The following is an 11604-nucleotide window of genomic DNA, read 5'->3' on the forward strand; positions in this document are numbered from 1 at the left end:
GGCTGTCAGTAATGCTTTAAGAGATAGAAATTGGACCCTGTCTCAAAAACACCTGGAATGGCTTAAAAGAGAAGTGATACCTTGGTTCCATGGTTATAGGCTGTCCCAATTAGAAAAAAAGGCACAGAGATATGGTTCATATAGATACCTAGAGGCAATAAAAGTAAGATTTATGGGTTGACTGCCAGTTTAAAATTCAGTTTCTGCAAGTAACTCCAACCCTCCAGTCAGCAAAAAGAATATTAAATAACTCTTTGAAATCCTTAACCTCATTTCACCTTTTATTTTTATTTTTGGTCTTTCTGAGGTAGGGTCTCCCTGTAGTTATAGCTGGCCTGGATTCACTATGGAGACTAGGCTGGCCTTGAACTCAGAGATCCACCTGCTTCTGCCTCCCAAGCGGTAGGATTAAAGGCATGTGCTACCATGCCGATTGCACTTCTTTTTTTCTTTTTAGTATCTTATTTTTATTTTATGTGTATGAGTGTATTGCCTGCATGTAGGTAAGTGCACCCATGCTGTGCAATGCCCACAGAGGACAGAAGAGGCTGTCGGATCCCCTGGAACTGGAGTTACTGACAGTTGTTAGCTTCCATGTGGGTGCTGGGATTCGAACCCGGGTCTTCTGCAAGATCAGCCAGTGTTCTTAACCGCTGAGCCATCTCTCCAGCCCCGTCACCACTTCTTTTTTTTTTTAATTAGGTTTTATTTTTGTGTATGAGTGTTTTGCCTGTACCATGTGCACACAGTGCTGGCCAAAGCCAGAAGAGAGGGGTTGGAACCTCTTGGGACTGAAATTACAGTTGTGAGCCACAACTGAGAACTGAACCTGTGTCCTCTGCAAAAGCAAGCAGTGCTCTTAACCATTGAGCCATTTCTCCAAGCCCCCTCACCTCTTTTAAAGTGTGTTAGGCTTCGGCAGATGCCTTAAAACGCTTCGTTGCACAGAAATCTGAGCTGGTCTACACCTTGGCTGTCCCACAATGTAGAGGGCTTTCATCATTGGAGTCTTTGGTAACAGGGAGCCCAGAACGTCATGTTTATTTTCCTCTTTAGGATTTCCTGACTAGCTAGAGCAAACCGGTATGGCCGATGAAGGAGCTTGAATTGTAGGAACCCTAATAGGCTGGGCACTCCTTGTTCGTTCGGAGGCCACGAAAACGTAGGTGTGGGCAGAAGTTTGAGGCTGTATGCCAATTGCCTCTGGTGAATATACCCTGAATCAATTTAGGGCTGTGGACTTTTGTTGCTTCCTACACCCTGCCTACCGGTTGCAAGGGTTTTGGATTTCACTAAGTCAGGAATGACTGGTACTGAAAGAACTTTAAGCGTTTCCCAACTTTAAGTGACTAGGGTGGGAGGGAAGACATTAAAGGTCTAGCTTGCCCAAGCACAGGCCATAGCAAGGCAGAATTGTGGGGGTTTGGGGGCCCGGGGGTGGGGGGGGTAACTGCGAGATGGCCTAGCAGGTGAAGAGCTGGCCAAGCAAAAACAGGATCCGAGTTTAATACCCGGAACTCAAGGTGGGAGGAGAACACGCAAAAGATGGGCCTTGGAAACCAGGTCTGTCCCAAGGCCCTAATACACCACTGGCAGCCGGCTCCGCCTCACCCACATCCGCACTGGTGCACTTCCGGCCCCGCCTCTGCGCGGAAGCTGTGTCGATAGGCCACGCCTCCTGGAATACAGTTGAGTAGGTGCTGCCTGCTGGTTCCCCATGGATCTCGTGGGTCGCGCGTGTTTGAAAAGTCCGGCCGAGGATGGGAGCGATGAAGAGGAAGACCCTGATGCCACAGAAGCAGCACCCCGAATCCGGGACACCCCAGAAGACATCGTGCTGGAAGCTCCAGCCAGTGGGCTGGCTTTCCATCCGACCCAAGACCTGCTGGCCGCAGGGGACGTGGACGGGGACGTGTTTGTGTAAGGTGCAGGGCAGGGGCGTGGTCGGCGCGTAGCCTGGTCCTGACGCTCCTCCGAGCGACGGAAGTGGGAGGAGGCAATGCTGTAGGGAGAACAATTTACGAAACTAAGCGGCCGATTCCTTCAGTAACATTCAGCTTTAAGCAAATTACTGTACCAATCTGCGTTAAATAGGATAAAATAGTTGGAATGTGTTGACCCAGAGACCACCGTAGCAGGACAAAAAAGCACCTGAAGCACTATTTCCCACCGAACGTACTGAGTCTGAAGTTTATTTGGCTTATTGTATTTGACCCTTTAAATGATCACTTTGAGACATGATCCTCTTTTATTTTATTATTTTTATTTTATGTGTATGAGTGTATTGCCTGCATGTATGTGAGTGCACCCGTGTTGTGCAATGCCGCGGAGGTCAGAAGAGGGCTTCGGATTCCCACAGAACTGGAGTTAAGGACGGTTCGTAGCCGCCATGTGGGTGCTGGGAATCGAACCCAGGTCCTCTACAAGAGCATTCAGAGCTATCTCTCCAACCCCATGATCCTCTTTTTAAAAAAAATTTATTTTGGGGCCTGACGTGGTGGTGCACTTCTTTAATCCCAGCACGCCTTTAATCCCAGGCCGAGGCAGGTGGATTTCTGTGAGTTCAAGGCCAGCCTGGTCCACATAGTAAGTTCCAGGTCAGCTGGGAATACAGGGAGACCCTGTCTTGAAAAGACCAAAAAGAAAAAAAGTTCTGTGTATGAGTGTATTGCCTGCACCCGTGTTGTGCAATGGCCGCCCGCGGAGGTCAAAAAAAGGCATCTGAAGGTTGTCAGCAGCCATGTGGGTGCTGGGAATCGAACCCGGGCCGGGTCCTCTGTAAGAGCAGTCAATGATCTTAACCCTGAGCCATCTCTTCAGTCCCAACGTAGTTCTCTTTTGTCCCATCTGGCCTGGAACTCAAAAAGATCCCTGATTCAGCCTCCTGAATGCTGGGATTAAAGGTGTGGTGTGCACCAACTCACCTGGCTAAAACTTTTTAATAAAATTTTTATGTGTGAGTGTTTTGCCTGGGTGTAAATGTACCAGTGCTGTGCAGTACCCATGGAAGCTTCCAAACAGCATTGGATCTCCTGGAACTGGAGTTACAGACAGTTGTTAGCTATCTCTCCAGCCCCTAAAACAGACTTTAATCCAGCTTTCAAGGCCCTTTGCCCCTGGCCTTTACCTAATCTTTTGTTTCCTGTGTCCATTCATCTTTACCTTTCTTAGCCTGGTGAAACCTCAGCTATGAAGCACATGCTATTCTTTATTGGGAAACTTTGCCATCACTTTTACCTACTGTTCTCAGTGTCTGTTCAGCATCCTCCATGGTTTTTTTTAAATTAGGTACTTGTTAAATGGTGCCATAGTATAGACATCATGGTACTTTTTTGAGGCAGAGCCTCTTTTTTGAACTTGGACCTGGCTGATCACAGCTAGCCAGCTTGCCCCAGGGATCCCATCTCTGTCTCCCAAGTGCTGGCTGCCATATCTTCCCAGTCTTTACATGGATTCTGAGGAATCTGAACTCCAGTGGCAAGCAGTTTATCCACTGAGCCATCCCTCAGTTCTCTACCTTTATTTTGATCTAACTTGTCAGTACTGCGACATTGGTCACAATATATTATAAATAACTGTCTCTAGTTTCTGTGGACCCTGATTTTTACCCTTCCCATTTCTGTGACTGGTTTTCTGTCACTGGTTCTTTTGCTTTGATTTTCTTAAAAAAAAAAAATTTATTTATGTATGAGTGTATTGCCCACATGTAAGTGCACCCATGTTGTGCAGTGCCTGTGGAGGTCAGAAGAGGGCGTTGGATCCACTGGAACTGGAGTTATGGACATTTTTTAGCCACTATGTGGGTGCTGGGAACTGAACCTGTGTCCTCTGCAAGAGCAGCCAGTGTTCTTAATCACTGAGCCCTCTCTCTAGCCTTTCGCTTTTTCTTTTGAGACCAGAACTCATTACGTTGCCTAGCCCCCAGAGTTCTTAGGAGTACAGGCACTTACCACAACACCCAGTCATTAATGCTTCAGACCCGGTCTTTCCCCAGGCTGGAGCCTTTTTTTGAGACAGCATCTCCCTGTGTCCCAGCTGGCCTAGAACTCACTATGGAGACCAGCCTGGCCTTGATCTTACAGAGATCATTCACCTGCCTCTCTGCCCCCAGGAGTGCTGGGATTAAAGGAGGTTGCACAGTTTAGAGGCTTAAAAATTTTTTTGTTGTTCTTTTGAGATGAGTTCTCCCTGTATCCCCAGCTGGCCTGGAACTCAGAGATCCACCTGCCTCTGCCTCCCAAATGCTGGGACTAGAGGCGTGCACCACCATGCCCTCAAAAATTTTTTAAAAAAATTTGATGTGTATGAGCATTTTGCCTGTATGTATGAAAATATACCCATGTCATACATTGCCTGTGGAGGCCAGAAGAGGGAGTTAGATCCCCTGGAACTGGAGTTATAAGTTGTTAGCTGCCATGTGGGTGCTTGCAACCAAACCTGGGTCTTCTGCAGCTAGTGCTCTTAACCACTGAGCCATCTCTCCAGCTGCAAGGCTGGAGCTTTAGAGGATGGTGAAGAGGGTAGGGTGTGGTGGTACATGCCTATAATCCCAGGACTCAGGAGACTGAGACAAGACAATCACAAGTTCCAGGCTAGCCTTGCTACATAGTGAGACCTTGTTCCTACCCTCTCTACTCTCCTAAAATATAGTTTTATGCAAATAAACTTAACATTTGAAGTTAATTGAAAATGAATAAAAGGGGTCTGGAGGGATGGCTCAGTTGGAGAGCACTTGCCTACCATGTGTGAGGTCTTTAGTGCAGTTTCCAGCACTACAAAAAAAGAGAAAATGGATAAACAGAATGGTAAGCACTTTGGAAGTGTCCTAGACAGGAAGGTTGGTCTCCATAATGCTGCATGCATTCCAGGTGTGGTATGGAGTCATGCACTCTCTTTTCTCTGTCCTCAGCTTTTCCTACTCTTGTCAGGAGGGAGAAACGAAGGAGCTCTGGTCCTCAGGGCACCATCTCAAGTCCTGCCGGGCTGTGGTCTTCTCTGAAGATGGGCAGAGTAAGTACGGGGAAGGCAGAGAGCCATATGGAGGTGGGGAGGGGGACAGCGAGCAGTACCATAATCTGGGCACTTTTCCCCTTAGAACTTGTTACTGTCTCCAAGGACAAAGCAATCCATATTCTAGATGTGGAACAGGGCCAGCTGGAAAGACGAATTTCCAAGGCTCATGGGTAAGGAGAATCAATTGGGTGTACGTGCGTGGAGGTGAGGGGTAAGGACCAAGAGGTTTCTCCTAAAACAAAGAGGCTCCAAGTTCTGTATCTGTGTCTCCAGTGCCCCCATCAACAGTCTGCTGCTTGTGGATGAAAATGTTCTGGTTACTGGGGATGACACAGGTTGTATCCGGCTCTGGGACCATCGGAGAGAGGGTCCGTTAATGGATATGCGGCAGCATGAGGAGTACATTGCTGACATGGCTCTGGACCCAGCCAAAAAGCTGCTGCTGACAGCCAGGTATGACCTCAGTAGGGAAACAACCAACTCCCTATTTCTCCTCCTGGAATGCTTGGTGTTACAAGTAATCCTGTATTAGTGTCTTCCAAAAAGAGAGCTTCCTGTTAAACCTCTTCATTTGTTCTCTACAGTGGAGATGGCTGCCTTGGTGTCTTCAACATCAAGCGACGCCGGTTCGAGTTACTCTCAGAGTCTCAGTCCGGGGATCTGACCTCTGTCATCCTCATGAAAGTACAGCTGGGTATGATGGGATGGGGTACGTTTGCTAGGGGCTTGTTCTGAGGTGACTCCACAGACGTGGTATACCCTATTTCCCTACAGTATGGGAAGAAGGTGGCCTGTGGCTCTAGTGAAGGAACCATCTACCTTTTCAACTGGAACGGTTTTGGGGCTACAAGTGACCGATTTGCCCTGAGAGCTGAATCTATTGATTGCATGGTTCCAGTTACTGAGAATCTACTGTGCACTGGCTCTACTGATGGAATCATCAGGTGAGGGAAGCTGGCCCTTGGGCTACAGATGTGTAAGTCAAGCTAGCCAGTTCCTAATACTTTTCTCTGTTCAGGGCTGTAAACATCCTGCCAAACCGAGTGGTGGGCACTGTGGGCCAGCATGCTGGGGAGCCTGTGGAGGAGCTAGCCCTTTCTCATTGTGGCCGCTTTTTGGCCAGTAGTGGTCATGATCAGCGCCTCAAGTTTTGGGACATGACTCAACTTCGAGGTGTGGTTGTGGATGACTACCGGAGACGTAAGAAAAAGGGAGGGCCACTGCCACTGCGTGCCCTGAGCAGCAAGGCCTGGAGCACTGATGACTTCTTTGCAGGGCTGAGAGAAGAGGGAGAGGATTCTAAGGCTCCAGAGAAGCTGATGAAAGAAAGTGATGATGACAGTGACTGAGGATGAGTAGACTCTTAGGGACATGTCTTCACTGAACAAGAGACCCTTGTTCCTAGGATGGATTCCCTACAGAAATGTACTTTTTTGATGCTACAGATTGAACCCTTGACTGAGCTCTACCACTAAGCTATATCCCAAGTCCTAAGACAGGAATTTGCAATACCTATTAATGCCATGTAAGAAGTTACATAAACTCAGGGCACTGAAGTGGGCAAGTATTTGCTCACCTTGTCATTGTAAAACAAATGTTCCGCTGTGGTAAGACAGCACAGACACTATATGTATATACCAACCAGGGGTTTAATATAAATACAACCAGTATAGAAAAACTCAAAACCATATAAAACCAAAACCAGAATGATAAATTGTAGGGTGAAGGGCCCTTTGGCCTAGCCAGTTCTCTAAATAAAAACAAAGATTCATACTAAGCATTTGTATGGGGACGTGTGTATCACACTGGGAATGGCCAAGGATACAGGATCAAGGATCAAGTCAGACCCTGGGCTCAGTGGGGGAGAGCAAGGTTCCACACAACTAAGGCAGCAAATAGGTGTGATGAGGCTCTGTCCTAGCAGGGAAGCTGTCACAGGGTCCACCGATAGTGGCTGCCCAGGCCTGCTGGGCTAGGAATTTGACACATGCTGTGCCTACCCATTTGGGCTGCCTGTAGAGAGAGAGGAAGGGGTCACTGCTTAACCACAGTACCTGCTACAGCACCTGGAGACCACAAGAAGCCACCCCCAGACTCACTGAGTGCCTCTAGCAGCTGCATAGACACAGCATCCTTGGCCACCTCATGCCCATCGTGCTGATCAGAGGGCAGCACAACCCAAATGAGGCCACTGAAAGGCACTGGATGTCCAGGGATTACCACCTGGTACCAGAAGCGGTGCCAGCCAGCAGGTCCTGTGGCCAAACACTTGGTAAGGAACACTGGGCTGCCCAGCTTCATTCGGTGACAAAGCAGCTGCAGAGCAGCCCGAGCCCCTTGGAACCCTAGGTTGTCCCTGGTCAGGGCCAGTTGGCTGCCACCTGGCCACAGGCACCGCAGTGAAGGACGTGTAACATGTTGGCGGAGATGCTGCTTCAGGTCAGGCTTGAGCCACTCCACCACCACCTGCTCTCCACAGAGGCGTGAGTGCCCTGCAAGAAAAAGGCAAGAGACAAGGGCAGATCTAAACACGGGCACAAGCCAAGCCCTGCGGAGTTGACTAGAGTCCTTTGGTAGTGACTTGCTACAGGCCTTGTTTAATGCCTCTCCTTCCTCCTGGTGGAGACCCACTACTCTAGGCTTCATTGTATTCATTTGTAAAGGAGGTGTATTAAGGGCTACCTTCTAAGTGTCTTCTGCTCGATTTGGGCTTTACCTAATAACCATCACAAAGGCCAAGATTATGAATCAAGGAAAGCCGACTCCAGAAACCATAGGCCCACTCCTACCTAACTCTTACAACAGTCTGAGGGAAAGATAGGCTCAGTTGGGCTCTTTCTGGGTAACTAATAGCGTCAGGTCTCCAACTCTCGTGCCCTGCCTTTTAAAGGATAAACAGCAGCCCTCCTGCAGCGCCCAGCCTTACCTTCCACTAGAGCCTTTTTGGCCATGGCGGCAGCCCGGTGTGAGCTGAACTTGAGCAGCGCGATCTGCGTGGGCGCAGACCCGGGGCTGGGTAGTAGCAGAGCCTCCTGCAGGCCAGGACCCAGCGGCTGTAGGGCGAACAGCAGCGCGCGGTGGCTCACGCCTGGTGGCAGCCCATCCACAGTCAGCTCGCACTTTTCGGTGCTTCGGCACACTAGGAGCTGGCAAGAGGGACGCAGCTGGTGGTTGTGCAGCGTAGCGATGGCGGCCTGGGCACCGCGCCGCGAGCTGTAGCGCGCATAAGCAAAGCCGCGGTTCAGGCCGCTGAAGGTCATCATCAGGCGGAACTCATAGAGGCGCCCCACGCGCTGGAACAGTGGGATCAGCTGGTGCTCATAAACGTCTTGAGGCAATCGTCCAATAAACACCTCTGACCCGGATGGTGGCGGGCTGCCCACCCAACCTGGAGGAAGGGGGGGGGCACTATCAACCGGGGTAGTCTCGATTTCTGGCCCCAAGGACCCAGGAAGAAGGGACAAGGGGGAACGTCTAAAACACCCGTCTGGCTCCAGGGTCGATGCATAATTAAGCTGCCAGAGTTGGTGCACCTGAAAACCAGCTCCCTTCTTCGACGGGGAGGGTAGATGGGGAGCACACAAATGCCCTCATCTGCTCAAGGATGTTAAGTGGGGTACTCTGGGTTTTGCTTGAAGAGCCTCGGGATAGATCCCTCCCCCAAAGGGTGCTGGGCGTCGAGTCTGGCGTAGTGCACAGGCCTGTGGGAACTGGGGCTACAGTACCTGGGGGTGGCCCGCCGTACTTCCTCTGCCCGTTCACCTGCACCAGGCGAATGCCAGTCTCCCTGACCCACGCCTCCAGGGCCGCCTTGTTCTCTGGATTCACCCTCTCACACCATTGCTGAGAAGGAAAAGGCAGGATGAACAGCAAATCGTACAGCCCGCCCCACCTCGCCTAAGGTTGGGGGTTACTGAAGCCGTCCCCATGTGCAGGCAGGGCTCAGAGAAGCCTCTGGTCGCCAGTTACGTACCTCGCACTCCCGTTTGGACTGCATAGCTCTCTCCTAGGTCCGCCAGTACCCTCTAGAACTTCCTCAGGCTTCGGCCTCTGGAAGCTTCCCTGCCCTCAGCTCCCCCCCTCAAGCTCTAATTGGCTGTGAGCGTGACCCCGCCCCTCGAGGGTGGAAGCATCCACTGCACGTGAGCTCTGAAGCGCAGGTGGAAATCGCGAAAGCTTGAAGGCCCGTGGGTGGGAGGGGCACCACCTCCAGGGGCGTGGCTTGCCCAGGGTAGGGTGGACGTTGGCGCAAGACCCAGAGCAGCGCCCTTCACCCTGGAGCAGAAGTAGTGGGTTTACGGAGGCTTCCTCTCTTTAACGCCACTAAAGCGGTTTGAAGGGGTCGCTCAGGATATGAGGGGGAAGGCAGCGCTAGGCATCATGGATACAGACAGGCTTCAGCTGTAGAGACATTTATTGGACTTTTGGCTGTAGGTTGTGGGGAGACATCTGCTGGATCTGCTGTGAAGCTCTGCATATGAGGCCATCTCAGGTCCATCCCAAGTTTATGAGGCAGCGACAGCATTATCTACCTATACCTCCCCTACCTCCCTTAGAAAGTGTTGTAGTACTTGGCCATTTTTTGCCAGTGATTAATAGTAAGATAATAAAACCTCAAAAAGCCTCTATTCTGACCATCCTTCAGTTTCTGCTGGAACAGAGATGTACAAAACTGTTTAAGTACATATGCAGTTTTGTTTTAGCCCAAATAACGCCAGCCCCGCTTCCTCTGCTAGCTGCCTCAGTTCAGCAGATGCGGAGAGGCTGACTTGTTCGCCTTCTGATCTCCTCCACAAGGTCTTCTCTTTGGACATCCACCTGGCCAGGATGGAGGAAGAAGGTGGTGTGAGCATCTTTCACTCCATTCCTCACGGAGTATCTACTTCTAGTTATCAGGTTTGGCTCATCTGGAAGCAGGAACCTTGTTAGATACCCCAGAGTATCTAACAAAGCCTCTAGAAAGACATGCATATGGTGATCAGAGATCTTTTTTTTTTTTTTTTGGTGTTTTTGAGACAGGGTCTCCCTGTAGCTCCAGCTGGCCTGGAACTCAGCGACAGCATTATCTACCTATACCTCCCCTACCTCCCTTAGAAAGTGTTGTAGTACTTGGCCATTTTTTGCCAGTGATTAATAGTAAGATAATAAAACCTCAAAAAGCCTCTATTCTGACCATCCTTCAGTTTCTGCTGGAACAGAGATGTACAAAACTGTTTAAGTACATATGCAGTTTTGTTTTAGCCCAAATAACGCCAGCCCCGCTTCCTCTGCTAGCTGCCTCAGTTCAGCAGATGCGGAGAGGCTGACTTGTTCGCCTTCTGATCTCCTCCACAAGGTCTTCTCTTTGGACATCCACCTGGCCAGGATGGAGGAAGAAGGTGGTGTGAGCATCTTTCACTCCATTCCTCACGGAGTATCTACTTCTAGTTATCAGGTTTGGCTCATCTGGAAGCAGGAACCTTGTTAGATACCCCAGAGTATCTAACAAAGCCTCTAGAAAGACATGCATATGGTGATCAGAGATCTTTTTTTTTTTTTTTTGGTGTTTTTGAGACAGGGTCTCCCTGTAGCTCCAGCTGGCCTGGAACTGCTACATAGACCAGGCTCACAGAGATTCAGCAATCTGCCTGCCTCTGCCTCCCGAGTGCTGGGATTAAAGGCCACCATGCCCGGCTGATCAGAGATCTTAAATGCCACCATAGTGGTAACAGGCTAAACCCTTAGGTTCCTTATGAGTTGGTACAACATGAACATTAAGCTTTTGCTCAGGTCTCAAATGGGCCTGGACCTACCAACATGGCATACATTCCTTATCTTTTAGCCTTCCTGTCTGCCCTCTTACCTCTTCCCTGCTAGTCACTGAACGGAGCTTGATGACACCGTTCTTGAGCTCCTGTTCGCCAATGATGGCCACCAGTGGGATGCCTGCTTCCTCACAGTACTGCAATTGGTTCAGTAATTTTGGATTCTTTTTGTAGAGCAGCTCAGCCTACAAGGGACCAAGGCAGAAGATGAAGGCTGATTTCCGTTCTCAGGGAAAAACTGAGGGGCCCAAGCTGGCATCTTGCTCTTAGCTTTACTCCAAGAAGTAATAGAAGGCATTATGGATGAACTTCTATTTAGTTTGTGCCCAGTATTCCCAACCTTGCTACCACCCTGGGGCTTGCCTCCTGTACCTTGATCCCAGCATCCCACAGTTCTGAGACAAGCTTCAGTCTTTCCTCTAGCAGCTTCTTCTGTGCAGATGCCACAAGGACCTGTGTCTCTGTGGTCCGGACCTTTTCCTCCAAAGCCTAGGGGAGGGGCAGATAAAAGTCAGAGCTGGACTAAATCATCAAGGAGCAAACAGGGCAGGCTATGGTTAGGACCCTGAGAGACGAGGTCCAACTCAACACTAGGGAAGGGCATTAGTCTTTTGATCTCCCAAATGGGCATAAGAATAGCTCTTAGAGATATAAGAAAGGAACTGAGTTGTACATATGACTTGTCAGAGTAAAAAGCTGCACTTAGGTAGAAGGAGGATCAGGAATTCAAGCCTAGCATGTCTCTCTCAAAAAAAAAAAAAAAAAAAAAAAAAAAAAAAAAAAAAAA

At 49.6% G+C, this 11604-nt stretch overlaps 3 protein-coding genes across 4 annotated transcripts in view; 1 reads left to right on the top strand and 2 right to left on the bottom strand.

The window, feature by feature from the left end:
• Positions 1–1646: 1646 nt before the first annotated feature.
• Wdr55 (WD repeat domain 55) lies at positions 1647–6790 on the top strand. 2 transcript variants are annotated; one of them, XM_008835482.3, is made up of 7 exons: positions 1647–1920; positions 4910–5010; positions 5096–5183; positions 5287–5466; positions 5598–5697; positions 5788–5957; positions 6032–6790. In XM_008835482.3, the coding sequence occupies exons 1-7, from the start codon at positions 1718–1720 to the stop codon at positions 6360–6362; spliced, it is 1173 nt and encodes a 390-aa protein (XP_008833704.1). In that variant the 5' UTR covers positions 1647–1717; the 3' UTR covers positions 6363–6790. The 2 variants fall into 2 exon arrangements, with proteins under 2 accessions (XP_008833704.1, XP_029420532.1); XM_029564672.1 differs by having other exon boundaries at positions 1790–1920; positions 4929–5010.
• A 131-nt stretch (positions 6791–6921) lies between these two features.
• On the bottom strand, positions 6922–9258 carry Dnd1 (DND microRNA-mediated repression inhibitor 1). Its single transcript, XM_008835480.3, has 4 exons — positions 8987–9258; positions 8739–8856; positions 7940–8401; positions 6922–7505 (listed from the first exon to the last, which is right to left on the bottom strand). The coding sequence occupies exons 1-4, from the start codon at positions 9008–9010 to the stop codon at positions 7048–7050; spliced, it is 1062 nt and encodes a 353-aa protein (XP_008833702.1). The 5' UTR covers positions 9011–9258; the 3' UTR covers positions 6922–7047.
• A 151-nt stretch (positions 9259–9409) lies between these two features.
• Hars (histidyl-tRNA synthetase) overlaps positions 9410–11604 on the bottom strand; it is a 14007-nt gene continuing 11812 nt past the window's right edge. Inside the window, exons 11-14 of the mRNA XM_008835483.3 lie at positions 11190–11306; positions 10856–11002; positions 10084–10369; positions 9410–9545 (exon numbers count right to left, since the gene is read on the bottom strand). Of these exons, the coding sequence (XP_008833705.1) occupies positions 10298–10369; positions 10856–11002; positions 11190–11306 (336 nt within the window). The 3' untranslated portion in view covers positions 9410–9545; positions 10084–10297. The remainder of the gene's footprint in view (positions 9546–10083; positions 10370–10855; positions 11003–11189; positions 11307–11604) is intronic.

This window comes from Nannospalax galili, unplaced genomic scaffold (genome assembly GCF_000622305.1).
Source record: "Nannospalax galili isolate Female #2095 unplaced genomic scaffold, S.galili_v1.0 scaffold1077, whole genome shotgun sequence".
Lineage (NCBI taxonomy): Eukaryota > Metazoa > Chordata > Mammalia > Rodentia > Spalacidae > Nannospalax > Nannospalax galili.

Coding starts and splice junctions, on each gene's coding strand:
- Dnd1 (XM_008835480.3), bottom strand. CDS start 9,010: ATGCAGTCCAAACGGGAGTGCGAG. Junction 8,857..8,986: donor AGTCCAAACGGGAGTGCGAG/GTACGTAACTGG, acceptor TTTCCTTCTCAG/CAATGGTGTGAGAGGGTGAA. Junction 8,402..8,738: donor GTACGGCGGGCCACCCCCAG/GTACTGTAGCCC, acceptor CCCTTCCTCCAG/GTTGGGTGGGCAGCCCGCCA.
- Wdr55 (XM_008835482.3), top strand. CDS start 1,718: ATGGATCTCGTGGGTCGCGCGTGTTTGAAAAGTCCGGCCGAGGATGGG. Junction 5,698..5,787: donor CCTCTGTCATCCTCATGAAA/GTACAGCTGGGT, acceptor ATTTCCCTACAG/TATGGGAAGAAGGTGGCCTG. Junction 5,958..6,031: donor TCTACTGATGGAATCATCAG/GTGAGGGAAGCT, acceptor TTCTCTGTTCAG/GGCTGTAAACATCCTGCCAA.